This window comes from Onychostruthus taczanowskii, unplaced genomic scaffold (genome assembly GCF_017590055.1).
Source record: "Onychostruthus taczanowskii isolate IOZ18803 unplaced genomic scaffold, ASM1759005v1 scaffold3, whole genome shotgun sequence".
Classification (NCBI taxonomy): domain Eukaryota; kingdom Metazoa; phylum Chordata; class Aves; order Passeriformes; family Passeridae; genus Onychostruthus; species Onychostruthus taczanowskii.
In genome coordinates this window covers 2,900,908-2,914,024 of record NW_024500349.1, presented here as the reverse complement: position 1 = coordinate 2,914,024, position 13,117 = coordinate 2,900,908, and the positions used below count along the sequence as shown (strand labels likewise).

General features: G+C 36.5%; 1 protein-coding gene across 8 annotated transcripts in view; it reads left to right on the top strand.

Annotated features, from left to right (window-relative positions):
- Positions 1-13,117, top strand: part of ANKIB1 (ankyrin repeat and IBR domain containing 1) — an 85,228-nt gene that overhangs the window by 39,954 nt on the left and 32,157 nt on the right. For all 8 annotated transcript variants that reach the window (XM_041408946.1, XM_041408947.1, XM_041408938.1 and 5 more), the window contains exons 3-4: positions 5,697-5,997; positions 10,795-10,977. In XM_041408946.1, the coding sequence (XP_041264880.1) occupies positions 5,697-5,997; positions 10,795-10,977 (484 nt within the window). The remainder of the gene's footprint in view (positions 1-5,696; positions 5,998-10,794; positions 10,978-13,117) is intronic.

Here is a 13,117-nt window from a genome sequence, read left to right as displayed (position 1 = left end):
ATTTGCTTTGTTCCACAAAGGCAGCCACCCAGTTGGGCACTGTGTTCTAAAATACAGTACTGCAGGCTGAAAAACTCAGACCTTTATGTGGCTGACTTTGTTGTTTTCCTTTCCCTAAAGCTCAAAATCTCAGTTAAAAACAGTTCTCACTGAGCAGACATGTGTGGCCTCCCAAGGTATCTTCCCTGATGTTCCTCATGCCTTCCTCACAAAATGCAAAACAGAAAGTAGACTTTATCCTAATTACTGTCTGACCTACAAGCAAAGATCAAAAGCGAGTCAGCTGCTGTGTTTTTAGGTCTTGAAGCTGACTTTTTCTGTCTGACTTCGATTATTTTAACCTTAGTAGGTTAAAGAGACGTGATGCTTATGAGTTTGTTGCTCACAGCACAGCCTTTGCTCTGCAGTTACGGCTGCCCCTCTTGAGTGTGTTATTGCTTCTTCTTGCTGCTCGGTTTTTTTGCACCCAGAGGAAACTGTTCTAATTTTACTTTCCTTGGTGGAAATCACACATTGCAGAGTAAGACTGCTTTGTTAGTTATTGGTGAAAGGAGATCTATTAATGCAGTACACACAAAGGTTTCTTATTCTGAGTTGTCCGTTCTCCTCAGTAGAGCCATCATGAACATTTTACCATAGGCAAAGTAAAATTTTCTTTGGTTTATAGAGGAGTACAGCTTTGGTCCTTGCCAACCAGAATGACCACATCTTTATTTCAACTAATTTTGTTGCCAGGTAGAGTTTGTGACTCTGTCTAGTTGATTGGTTAATACTGAATCATTGTGTCAAATGGCTTCACTTCACCCTGGGGTTAGAGGCACATGTGCCCTCCTTATCAGAGAGATCTGTTGGCTCAAATTTTTTAGAAAGAACTCATTAATTTTTATATTTAATTGCAAAATCCAAGCAAAATATTAAGTGATGTTGTATATAGACCTAGTTTTGCTTCTGGCCAAGGTACAGATCATGGATGATCTGATTTTTTTAAATTCACACTTTTTTTTTTTTTTCTATTTAATGTAATGAAGTTGCATCACTGGGACATGTAAGGAATAACACTTTTTTTTTTTTTTCTATTTAATGTAATGAAGTTGCGTCACTGGGACATGTAAGGAAAATAAAAATTAGTGTCATTAAAGATAAAGTGACATACAAATTGAAAACATTTTTATGGTGGGAGAGATGAAGATGAGAATTTCTGTAACACATTTATGGTTTTTAAGAAATACAAATGATGCAAAGCTTGATAGTATTCACTGTGTAATTTCTTCATTACTGCTATGGAAATAACACTAGATAGCATACACTGCCAGGTCATTTACAAACTGATACAAAGAGAGTTGTCCTGTGCAGAAATACAAATCTGTGTGTTTAAAAGGTGACAATGAACATACTTGTTGGTAGTTTTGTGTTTATTTTTTCATCTGACATTTGTTTGAGACCAATCTAAAAGTAATAATCAACAGAATATGTGGGAAGAGAATTCAGCATGGATGGTCTCAGAAAAAATCTGTGTTCAAAGGAAGGATTTGGAGACAAGGCTGGAAGGATGGCACCTAGAATTAGTTCTAGCCGTCAAGAGCTGTATATAAGAAAGGGCCAGAGACAGAGATGCAAATCACACAGATTGTGCTTTACAGAGGACTGCCACAAAAGCTGCTGGTAAGCAGCCAGCTTCAGTGGAAGCCACTTCTGATTTGTCATTCAGCTCTATTTCTTTTGAAATCCCACTCAGAATATTGAAATAAAAGCCAGAAGAGGCATGGGATCTTGGAAACAGTATTCCTGACTGTCCAAGGGAATGCTAAACTCAAGTAACCCATAAAACAAATAAAAACAATAGTGTTCTGGTTACAAGAAACTTACAGATGTAATTGATACATTTTTGCATTAGAAATTGTTTAATCTCTGTTTTGGTGCTGCTGTTCCTCCTAACAGTTGTAGGAACCATAAATAAAGCATAATTTTTCTTTGGCCTGCAGTGTAACAAATGTAAGGATTAATGTAAGAAATGATTAAGAGTCTTGGTGAAACAGAGAAGAAACTTTGAAGTACTAATAAATAACTTTCTAGCACTGTATAATGAATAACAATAATTATTTTTACTGGATGTGGCTTTCAACATCAGGTAAAAAACAGTACTCTTCCCAAAATTATTTAAAACAGTAATGACTAAAAAGATTGTTCCAAGTGGTTACTAGTGTACTGTGGTTGTTTTCTTATAGTATATTTGGGAGAAAAGTGCTTTTAGTGAAATAATCAGTTATTCAAGGTTGAATGCATCAGTATTGGCCTATTGTGTTGAAAACTGAATGATTCAATAATAGTGTGAATTAAGTCATTGCAAATGAGTTTTAAATTACTGGATAACATGACTTGGCTCTTCTATATGTTGTTTTAACTCATGGCTTACCCATACTTCTCTTAATGCTCTTCAAATTCTTCTATTAATACTAATACTTCTCTTAAAGCTGTGAGTTTTAGGTTCATGCCTGCACTGGAGTTTGCAGCGTAACTTTCTTTAGCAAGCTGTACTTCCAAGGGCTGTCTACTTTATACAGTATATGTCAGTGTTTTGCTTTTGAAAATTGTTACTTTCACTGTCCTTGAGCATATTCAGACATGCTTTAGCCTCCAGCTGTCAGAACCAGTTTTATTTCATTTTACGCCAGTTTTTAATTTTTATTTTTCTACACATGGGTACATTTTTGTGTGGTTTTTTTATGCTTACAAATAGACCATAGAATCACAGAATGGTTTGTATTGGAAGAGACCTTAAAGATCATCTAGTTCCAGCAATGTGTATCTATTTATAGCTAAAATATATATAGCATTTGTTTAGAGAGAGAAACTGTAAATATGGTGGTTTTGATGCCCCAAACATCAAAGATTTTATGCAAACCCGAAGAAATAGTTGTGTTGTTAGTTTCCCAAAGTGAGGACATGTCCCAGTTGCTTATTATCCAAGTTTCCAGCCTTGTGATCTTGAGTTTCTTGCTGGTTTTTTTTTGCAAATACAGATAGTAGTAGGTGTGAATGTTACAGCCCTTTCCTTTTTGTCACTTTTTCAACACTTTTATGATACTTTTGTCACCTCAAGTTTGGATTCTGCAAAGTGCTACAGATTGAAGCAAAATCTGGAAACTGCAACTAGAGTAAAGTCTGTCTGCCTTGTGGTTAAGTGATATTTCCCATAGCTAATGCATATTTTCACTCTATCAGTACATTTCCAGGCAAAATTTAGCTTTTTATATCTCTGAAGTTGTGAGCCAAATTGCAGGGATCTACAGCACTGCTCTGTGAAAGTCTCATGCACCAAATACCACTGTTAAAAATGGAGCCTTATTGAGTAATGAATCTGTGGATGTTAAATGTATTATTTGCCCATTTTTGGATGCTAGTCATTTCTGAACTTTAAGTCATGCAAGTGCCTCTATAGAATCTATCTCATCCCCATCTTCTTCTCTCTCTCCTTCCCATTTCTGTCTTTTTGTCTTTGACTTTCCCACCTTCCTTCCCCTCCTTTCTTTCTGTCTCTAGTTTAATACTCTAAAGCTAATTCAAACAAACAAATGCACTTTGGATAGTGTTTGATACTGATTTGTCTTACCATTTCATGTAATTGGCTCTGAAGCATTTTGCCTGTGTAGCTAAATCCCTTCCCTCTGAAAACAAACAAAAAGCCTCAAGGAAACAAAATATGCTGTTACTTTTTTTGACAAGATCTTTAATCTCAAGTTTGGCATATTCATATCTCCTAACAAATGCCTCTATCATGTCAGCTATCATGGAACGAAAGAGAGATTTCTCTAAGGAACATTTTTGCTGTCAAAATAGGGCAACATAGAGGAGACTGTTTTGTGTTTTCCTCTGAATACTTTGTTGCCATATATTTAAAAGAATGGTGTTTTAATAATAAGCTTTATTTTAAATTCAAACCACTCAGACATTTTCAGGAGGAAGAAAGGACAGAAATCCAACTGACCAAACAGCTATCAAGACATTCTTCCATTGCAGGACCAGATCATTGTGCCTAGTTTTTAATACTGAAATACTTGTCCAGACTATGTTTAATAATATCTGAAAGGGAAATTGCTGTCTACCCTGTATAGCCTCTTCCTTTATTAATAAAATAGTTTCAGGATTATTCTTTGTCCTGAACAAAGCATAAGTGAACTCTGAGAGAGAGAAAGGTGGTATGTATTCAGGGACAACAGAAAGAGGAGATGGTATTTAGACATGTAGCTATAGCATATGGCAATAACTGAGGTAAATAACTTCTTTTTTTTTTTTTTTTTTTTGCCAGATTGGGTAAGCTTGTTAAGTTCTTCTCACCACTGTTCACCAGGAGCAATATTGTCTAATTTTGTATGTAGGCAACACCGGGTTTCTCGTGGCTGAGCTGCCTGAAAGTGGTTGAAACTGGCTTTCATTCTTAGGGGTGTGGTCAGGGAGGGTGGAACCTGGTTCCCTGCACTAACTTAATGGGGTTCCAGAATAACTGGTTTTTTTCATATTTGCAAACTGTTTGGAGTCAGGGAACAGCCTGGAGAGGAGACATACAGTGGCTTGTGCAGGATTTATGTGTGAGGGGATTTATGGGAGCAGTGCAGGTATTTTTGCAGTGACTTCTTGAATGCATGTGCCATGCTTCAGATTTATCTTGGTATTACCTTTCTGGGAACCTGAGGGAACAATACCTGTTATTCCTCCCTTCACTTGAAGTTCTTTTACCATTTCTGTCTCTCTGACCCCAGTCCCAGTCATTCAAAGAGGTAATCTTTCCTCTCTCTCATTGCCTACCATTTACTCTCCACTGAGAAAAATTTTGTTTAGTATACCTCAAAAGGCTAAAGCACATTTGGATGCACGAGGCTTGTGTGATTTGTCTCAGTTCTTCCATTTCAGATCTGCATTGTAACTTCTATAATCCTTGCTGGCAAGAAGCAGCAAGGGAGATGTGTTGTCTCAGGTGTTGTTAGGATTCAGAGCTGTGATTCTAAGAATCAGCCTGTTGTTCCCCTTTCATTCCTAAGGTGATTCTTTTTGCTGGTAATATTGTCCACTTTGAACTGGCTCTGAAGTACTCAAGAGAACACTTAAATTCTTGCCAGCTTCTATCACCTGTATGGGGGAGAGTTTGCATTTTGTTGTACTTCCATATTGAAAAAGTCAATAGTCATTCCTCAATGTGTGCAGTGCTGGCAGGAATAGTATTTATAATATTTTAAGAAGTAGTAAGTGCTGCATTTACATCTGACTAAAGATATGGCAAAGGAGAATGAATTTCTGACAGATGGCTCTGTCATTATCTATTTGCAAACTACCAAATGCACTACTATTTAGGACAGAGAAGAAGAAATAAAGTACCTATTTCATCAATCTTGTGCCTTTAAAACATTTATCACAATGCAACACGGAATTGTAGAATAAACTTTTTCATACATTGGCAAAGTAATTGTATATGGTACTTAGTGATATTTCAATAATTCATCCAGATCTTGGCTCTTGACTTGTAAGGGAAATGGAGGAGAGCAGTCCAGTAGCACTGCTCTGTTAAAGAGCATTTGTCACTAGCATGGGTGGTTTAAATCTTTGCAAGAAGGAAAGATGTCATAATCCACCATTCCCACTTCAAGGAAATGAATGGAATCATGTGCTAATTAGTTTTCATTTGTTTCTTTCCCCCGCTGCAGAACTTTCCTTTTTGTTCGAGACGGTAACCCCAATAAAAGGAATGTGCACAATGAGACATCTATGCACTTGCTGTGTATGGGACCTCAGATCATGATCTCAGAGGGAGCTCTTCATCCTCGCCTGACACGACCCTCGGAAGATGACTGCAGAAGAGCTGATTGTCTGCAGATGATCCTGAAGTGGAAGGGAGCAAAGCTGGATGAGGGACAATATGAACGAGCAGCCATTGATGCTGTTGATAACAAAAAAAATACACCTTTGCACTATGCTGCTGCCTCAGGGATGAAAACCTGTGTTGAGGTAAAAGCTCATCTATAGTTTATATATATTATGAGTAACTGAATGCACAATGTTTCACAAAGCTTTTTTTTCTCGTGGGGGAGGGAATCTGTTATGTTATACTGAATTAACTTTTAATTCTCTTTTTCATTAATTAGAAAAATTGCAAAGATAAACAGCCCAAAAACACACTGTGGAGAAGGTGGGCAGTGGATTTCTTGGTTTTTTACGGCATCTGCAAGTTTAGTGAATCCTTGGGAATTGTTAATGAGTGGTTCTTTGATAAGTAACACTTTGAATTAGGTCTTACAGACTACTCTGGGCAAAGTCAGGGCTTGCTTCTCCTCTCATGTGTTTACTGACTTTTTTCTATTACCTAATCACCTGTGTACTCTGAAATTTTAATTTCAGTCATTTATTAGCTTATATATTTTCTTGGGAGATGCAGTGACAGAAGTTCCCTTTATTTTTGTGTTTTCTTCCTTGCAGCACTTTTATTCTTAGTAGCCATGTTACCTTTATTGTTATGGTTTTAGTCAGGTCATTCACCAAAGCTTTTTTTTTTAGTTGTTTAATTGCAGAATTGTATTCCACTGGTATTTCTTGACAGAGTTAGTTTGTTTATTTATCAATTTGTTTGGGGTTTATTTAAAAAAAGATATATAGCATCACCTTCTCTATGAATCTTGCATTATGTTTGCTGATTGTATTCCACCAAGTTTCCAGATATTGTCAGGAAATATTAAAGTTTGTGATTTCAATTCCCCAGCCCCAGATGTGCACCCCCTTGAACTGAATATTCTTCTTTACCTTCTGGTTTTTCATTAGTCCTTTCTATAGAAGTTCACACAGTGTGTTTTTATTTCCAATATCCAACCCTTCTTTTATTCTGTTAGCATACAGATCATCCTTAGTTTTTTGATCTTCTAATGAATGAAAACTCAGCTTCCTGATGCCATTTTCTATGCTATTATTTAAGCTTCTGCCTCTCTGGTTCCCTGCTCAGTAGTGACAGGAGTTAATAGGATGCTGCTGTTGGATGCTGATACTTAACCTCCAGTAACACGGCCTGAACCTTGCCCCTGTACCTTCTCTTTCTGCTGCCCTGAGTTGTTACAAGCTCCACACCAGCAGTTTGTCTTCAACATGTGCATAGAAATTATTTACATACTGATTTTCACCAGGGACGCAGGTCACCCTGCAGTCTTTGCTAGCTGAAGCATACTCAGACCCAGCTACCTATATACATGGTAACTGAATTACATAGAGGTGTTGTCTGGCTCTTTCTTTCACCCAAAATAAGTCATGGTTATAAGATTGATTTAGAGCCTCTTGTGATGTGATTTATTTGTAAACAAATATCAGGCTGTCTCCTGGGTCTGTGTTACTACTGCTTTTATGTTGATTGTCGAATTTTTATTCTTTCAGATTTGATAAAGAAACTAATTGCAAAGGACTGTATAGGTTGCTCATGTTCTCTTGTTTCAGTGCCACTTATTTGATCCAACTTCCTGATAAACTCTGCCTATAGGCATTTCACTCGCAGGTGTTCTATCTATCCTTCCTCAAGATGAGACATTTGATTTTAAATGTATTTTTATTTACATTATTTTTTATACAATAGAGAACAAATGCGCATTTCATATGAGAAAATGGGAGATAGCAATTAGCACTGAAGGATCTCTGAAAAATGTTGGTGGAAAACACGTACATAAAATTATTTGACATAAGAAGAGTTGTTTCTGGTTGAGAAATGGTAAACAGAAGAAAACTTTAGTAACAAATTTCCAGCATATTTCAATATCTAGTATTTACAAACTTAGACTTCAGATTTACAAGACATTTGAGCAAGGAGTCTTCTGCCTGTTTCTGCCTTCATGTCCCTACGTGGGGCTATACAGTGGTGTTAGAGATAGACACACCAGTTTAAAAAGTTTCCATTTCAAGAGCATGAAGTTAATGGGCTCATGCAACAAAATCCAGGCAGATTGTAATGTCAGAAAGAATCGCAGCTGCTGCTGAGTGAATTGTGGTTCTGGAGCTGGGCTGCAGCTTTTAACTGCAGACCAAAGTCAATTTGTTTTAAACTCATCATAAAAGTTCATGGTTTGTGCTTCTTTACAAATTACTGTTCTCTTTCTCAGTGTCTGTAATGTGATTCATTCACTAAATCCAGGTACTAGACTGCTAGTTCCCCATTTAATTATATAAACTGGGTTATGTTCTCTTGACAATACCTGTTGTAATTGATTAAATAATTTCTGACTCTAATATGCTTTCAGTTTGTCTTTGAAGGAGAATTGACAATCTGATCCACATGGATTGCTGTTGGCCAGAGTTACGTAGTCCTAACTAGTCATGGTTTCTGCATTAGAAACACAATTTACATCCCCAAGTTCAAACTTCTTTATTTGCCCATGAGATAGAAGGCCTTGGATCTGAGATATCCTAAATTCTCCAGTATGTGGTCTGTAGTCCTTCTAACTCCTTCAACAGGGACAGATTTTTGAACAGGAACACCACATCCCTTCCCCAAGCCTGAAACTGAGATTGGTGAAGAAATTTAACAATTACATCTTTATTCCTAGAAGTATTTGAGGATTAAAATTCTTTTTAAAAATAAAAAATACAAAATAAAAAAATAAAAATTAAAAAAACAAATTGAAAAAAAAAAAGAGACGGAGAGAGACAAAAAACTGATCCTAATCCTCAAGTTGCCCTCCCTCTCTCCAGAAACTGAAGGTCTCTTAGAATCCCAGGAGTGCCTTTTTCCCATTTTTTTGCAGTGGTTACTCTCACTTCAGAGCAGCATTCCTTTTTATTGTCTCCTTCACTTTCCACCACTTTGCAGGAAAACCCCAGTTCTGTATCTTTGCCTATCCCCACCACACCCAAATAAGAAAAGGAAACTCCAAATATAGATCCTCTTGGGTGAAGTACCTGCAAGCTGACTTGTTCCAAGTTGATAGTCACATATGCAGTCTTGATACTGCTCCATTCACACTCTTGATATTGCTCCATTCCATAACAAAAGTGTTAGACTTTTCCTCCAAGCAGAACAGCTGTGTGGAACCCATTGCTAAAGACAGTTTGGGTAAAATTATGTGCTTACCTCAAACTACTGAATAGACAATAATAACCTTCATGATGAACAGATTTGGTTTTATGCATATACATTCCACACTATCACAGTATATTTGGCATATTTAATGGTATTTTTACAATTGTTTAAATTGCTAATATGATTATTTATATTATTAATCTCAATTAATCAAGCAACACAAGAATTTTTAACAGTGCTTCTAGAGAAATATGGCATCATTATTGAAAACTTGTTGCTTTGCGTATTCCTCATCTTCCAGATTTGATTTTGAGCTGCATAAGTCTATGGAATGTTCTTTCAAATATATTTATTATTCTTTTTCCTCAGAAGGTGTCTTAGTTGCCTCAGTTAAATTTCTCTTAGAGGTTAAAATGAACAGACACAGTATGATACTCAGGTTAACAAAGTTTTGACAATGCTAAGAAGTTTAGATAGAACAAAGGTTAACTGTTGGCTGTGTATCTTGGTAATTGTCCCAGTATCTGTATTTCAGCCTGATACTCTGCTATGAAGATCAAATATTCAATGACACTAATATCTTCTCAACTAAATCTTGTCATTGCACTGGTTTGTGGTATTTTTGGATTTGCATTTTTTTTTTTATTTTGGAAAATATGGGAAAGGTTTCCCAATCTGCAAGAATGAATCTAGGTTTGCAAAAGACATTCAATATTCTGCAGTGAGAGATGAAGGAAATTTTCTCTTCTACTGAAGAAAAAATTAAGGCATGTCTGATCATGATCTAAAAGGCGTATATGAAGAACGGATAATTTTAGAGAAGTTTGGGGGTTTTTATAAGTATAAAAATTAGAACCTGAGTTTTGAAATACCCTGGATAGTGTTGTTGCAGACATCATGCTCTGAAGGCAAGATAATGTTTATAGACTTATTTAGAAACAAGATGAATCATTTTAGTAATGATATAAAGGTGTCATAATAAATCAGCAGAGTGGTCCACCTGGGCCTTTAAAATCTGTGGCATATGCTGTCCTTGCTTCTATCAGGTCAGTTTATAGCAGGAGACCAAGTCAGCAAGTGAAGGAGAGCAGCACAAAGGTTTAATAGTTAGAGACTGCATCTTGGCAAGGTTACTGGCAAGAAACAAGGTTGGTGAAATGGCACAATACTGCACTGTATTAGAACTACTAGAGTTAGCGTTATTTCATTTCACTTCTTTCATGGTCTCAGAAACAAAGTAGAACTGCCAGTAGTATTTTGTGCTCCTGGTGAGCCAGTATCCTCTGATCTGTCCTACCCAAGGAATCTCTTATTTTCTGTCAGCACAAGTGTGCAAATGGTGGAGTTGTACCCATGTAGAAAGAATATTTAAAGGTGTTTTTAGCTCCATCTTGACACATGCTTGAGGGCCTCAGATCCCTCAGTTTCTGTGGGGTACTGACCATATCAGTAAAGCAGAATTTTAGTCTTTAAAACCTAACTAATATATTGTGCAAAATTACCTTGTAATGTATTTCTTAGATTTTGTGGGTCTGTGGCATTACTATAATTATGTGTGAAAGCAAGCAGTAATTTATTTAATAACAACAGATAATCCTTGTTTCTAAAGACCATTATTATTATTGTAATAATTGTTCTGTTCTTGGTTGGGGTTTTTTTTGTTGTTGTTGTTTTTTTCTTAACTCACTTGCCTTTTCTTTAGGGTGATATTAGAGTTGCTAATAAATAACTGCTTACTTTTCCATTTTACTTTTCAGCTTCTAGTAAAACATGGTGGAGATTTGTTTGCAGAAAATGAAAATAAAGATACCCCATGTGACTGTGCAGAGAAACAGCACCACAAAGAGCTGGCTCTTAACCTGGAATCTCGAATGGTATTTTCACGTGATCCTGAAGCTGAAAGCATTGAAGCCGAGTATGCTGCTTTAGACAAAAAAGAGGTCAGAGGATACTTTAAATCTGAAGTATTTTGCACATTTATACTTGTAGCAGTTACATTGTGACACAAGTCTGCAAGTATTTCAGTAGGTACTGTACTTTGTACTTTGTATTTATAAACAGTTTTAGCACAGCTCTTTATAATTTTCAAGTTAAGCTCCAAGAACATAACAAATGCATTGTCAAAAGTAAACAGAAATTTTATTCATATCTAAATTATGTGGACTGTCCTGTGGGCATTGAGGCTGGAAGAGATACAGTGAGGCCAGTAAGCTCGGAAACAGTTTCTCTAAACCAAACATTATTTAATTTTTTTTTATTATTATTTCTTAAGATGCCTTTTTGTCTCAAAAATTAGGACAAAAGAAATTCTGAAAAGGAGAAGATCTGTGGAATAGAGTAGGGAAACTTTTCCTGGATCTTCCAGGACTTCCTGGGTTGAATGTTACAAAAATCACTCAAAACTGACTAGTGCAGGACTTGAACATAGTGCATTTACTTTCTTGTTTTATAACATGATGCCTGAAGCTACTACATACCAGAGTTTGTATGAAAAACAGGTAATAACAAGTGGTGTTACTTCCAAGTAAACTTTTGAAAGAGAGAGACAATTCACTGACAAAAAAATTGGCTTGAATTTTGTTATGCCTTACAGGCAGCTGTGATTCCATAAGGATAAATTAGCCAAAAAGATTCTGAGTACAAGTTCCCTCCCCATTCATGATCAGATTTTAGTTAACTAAAAGTCTAAATAAGAATACATAGATAAATTATATGATTCAGTAAATATTATAAATTATTTCTGCTTAAATTAAAAGACAATAGATTTCTCTATGGTTACTCCCTTCAGAAATAGCATGGCTTGGCCTTCTACTAGCTGGGCCCACTTTTGACCTAATGATATTTAAAAGAAAATACATGAGTAGGCTTAGATCACATTAACGTGCTCCCCTGAACATTAACATTAACATGTTCCCCTGAAAAATGCCACTCATTGTCACTTTGAGAGTGAGCAAGTCCTTGTAGTGTCCATTTAATTTTTTGACCTTTTTCTTGGATAAATTCAAATATAAACAGCCTTAATTAGATAGTTTATTCCTAGATGAGACATTTAGAAATGAGGTTTAATATATTTAGTACATTGAAATAGCAAATGTAATTAGCTCATTTTAATTTCTCTGAATATTTCCATGTAGAGGCATCCAAATTGTAAGAGGATAGTTTGAACTTACATTCTCTCTTGGCAGAAACGCTTCAAAAGTCTGCAGCAGTTTCTTGCCACAATTGCACTTTACCACTCCTTTGGTTATGCAAGTAGAACTATTTGGAAGGTTATGTTTTCAGCTGGATCACAGCAATGTTTTGGCTTAAAAGAAAAAAAAAATTAAAGGGTGATTATATGTAACTATTATTTAAGTTGAATCATTGTTGTCGTCATATTTATACCAGGGGTTTGCTGGCATATACACCAGCACAGGTGAGAAGACAAGGAACTTACAGATTTGGGTGGGACAAGTCAAGAGCCACTTGAATAGGCTTTTCTGCAAGAGAAGATGTTATCTCATGCCTGTTTAAGGTAGATGCTGAGCAAAACCAGCTGAAAGACTTGATACAAGGGACTGTACAGTTGTCCATTTCACATACCAGGGCAGCTTTCCCATGTGTTCTAAATGTTCACAAGCCAAAAAAATGCCAGCCTGGAATTTGGTACACCAATTGATGACCTTGGGGGATTTACATAGAGCAGTTCTGTCTTCACGTCCTCCCTGCTGAGTTTTCCCCCTTTCTTTATGACTTTCCAGTGGGATAATTTCTCTAACATCTTGTTTATCTCTAAGAGAGCAAGTGCTGGTACAAGGGAGATGCCAAGAGCATGTAGCCAGGAGAAGTTAATCTTTCAATCCTAGCCCTCAGAGTGGCTAAAACCAGTTGAAAAACCAGACTTGGGAAGAGTTGCACTGATCTGCAATCCAAATAACTGCTCATCCTACAGGTCAGTGTACAAATGTCTGGCATGGGCAGTGACAGCTGCACTTACCACTGCCTGTGGTGATGCCTCTGTCAAAAGCACCAGAGCACAGCTGCTTCACCAAAATTGCCTCTCAAGGATGATCCTCTACTTTTTTCCTCTCAGTTTCATTT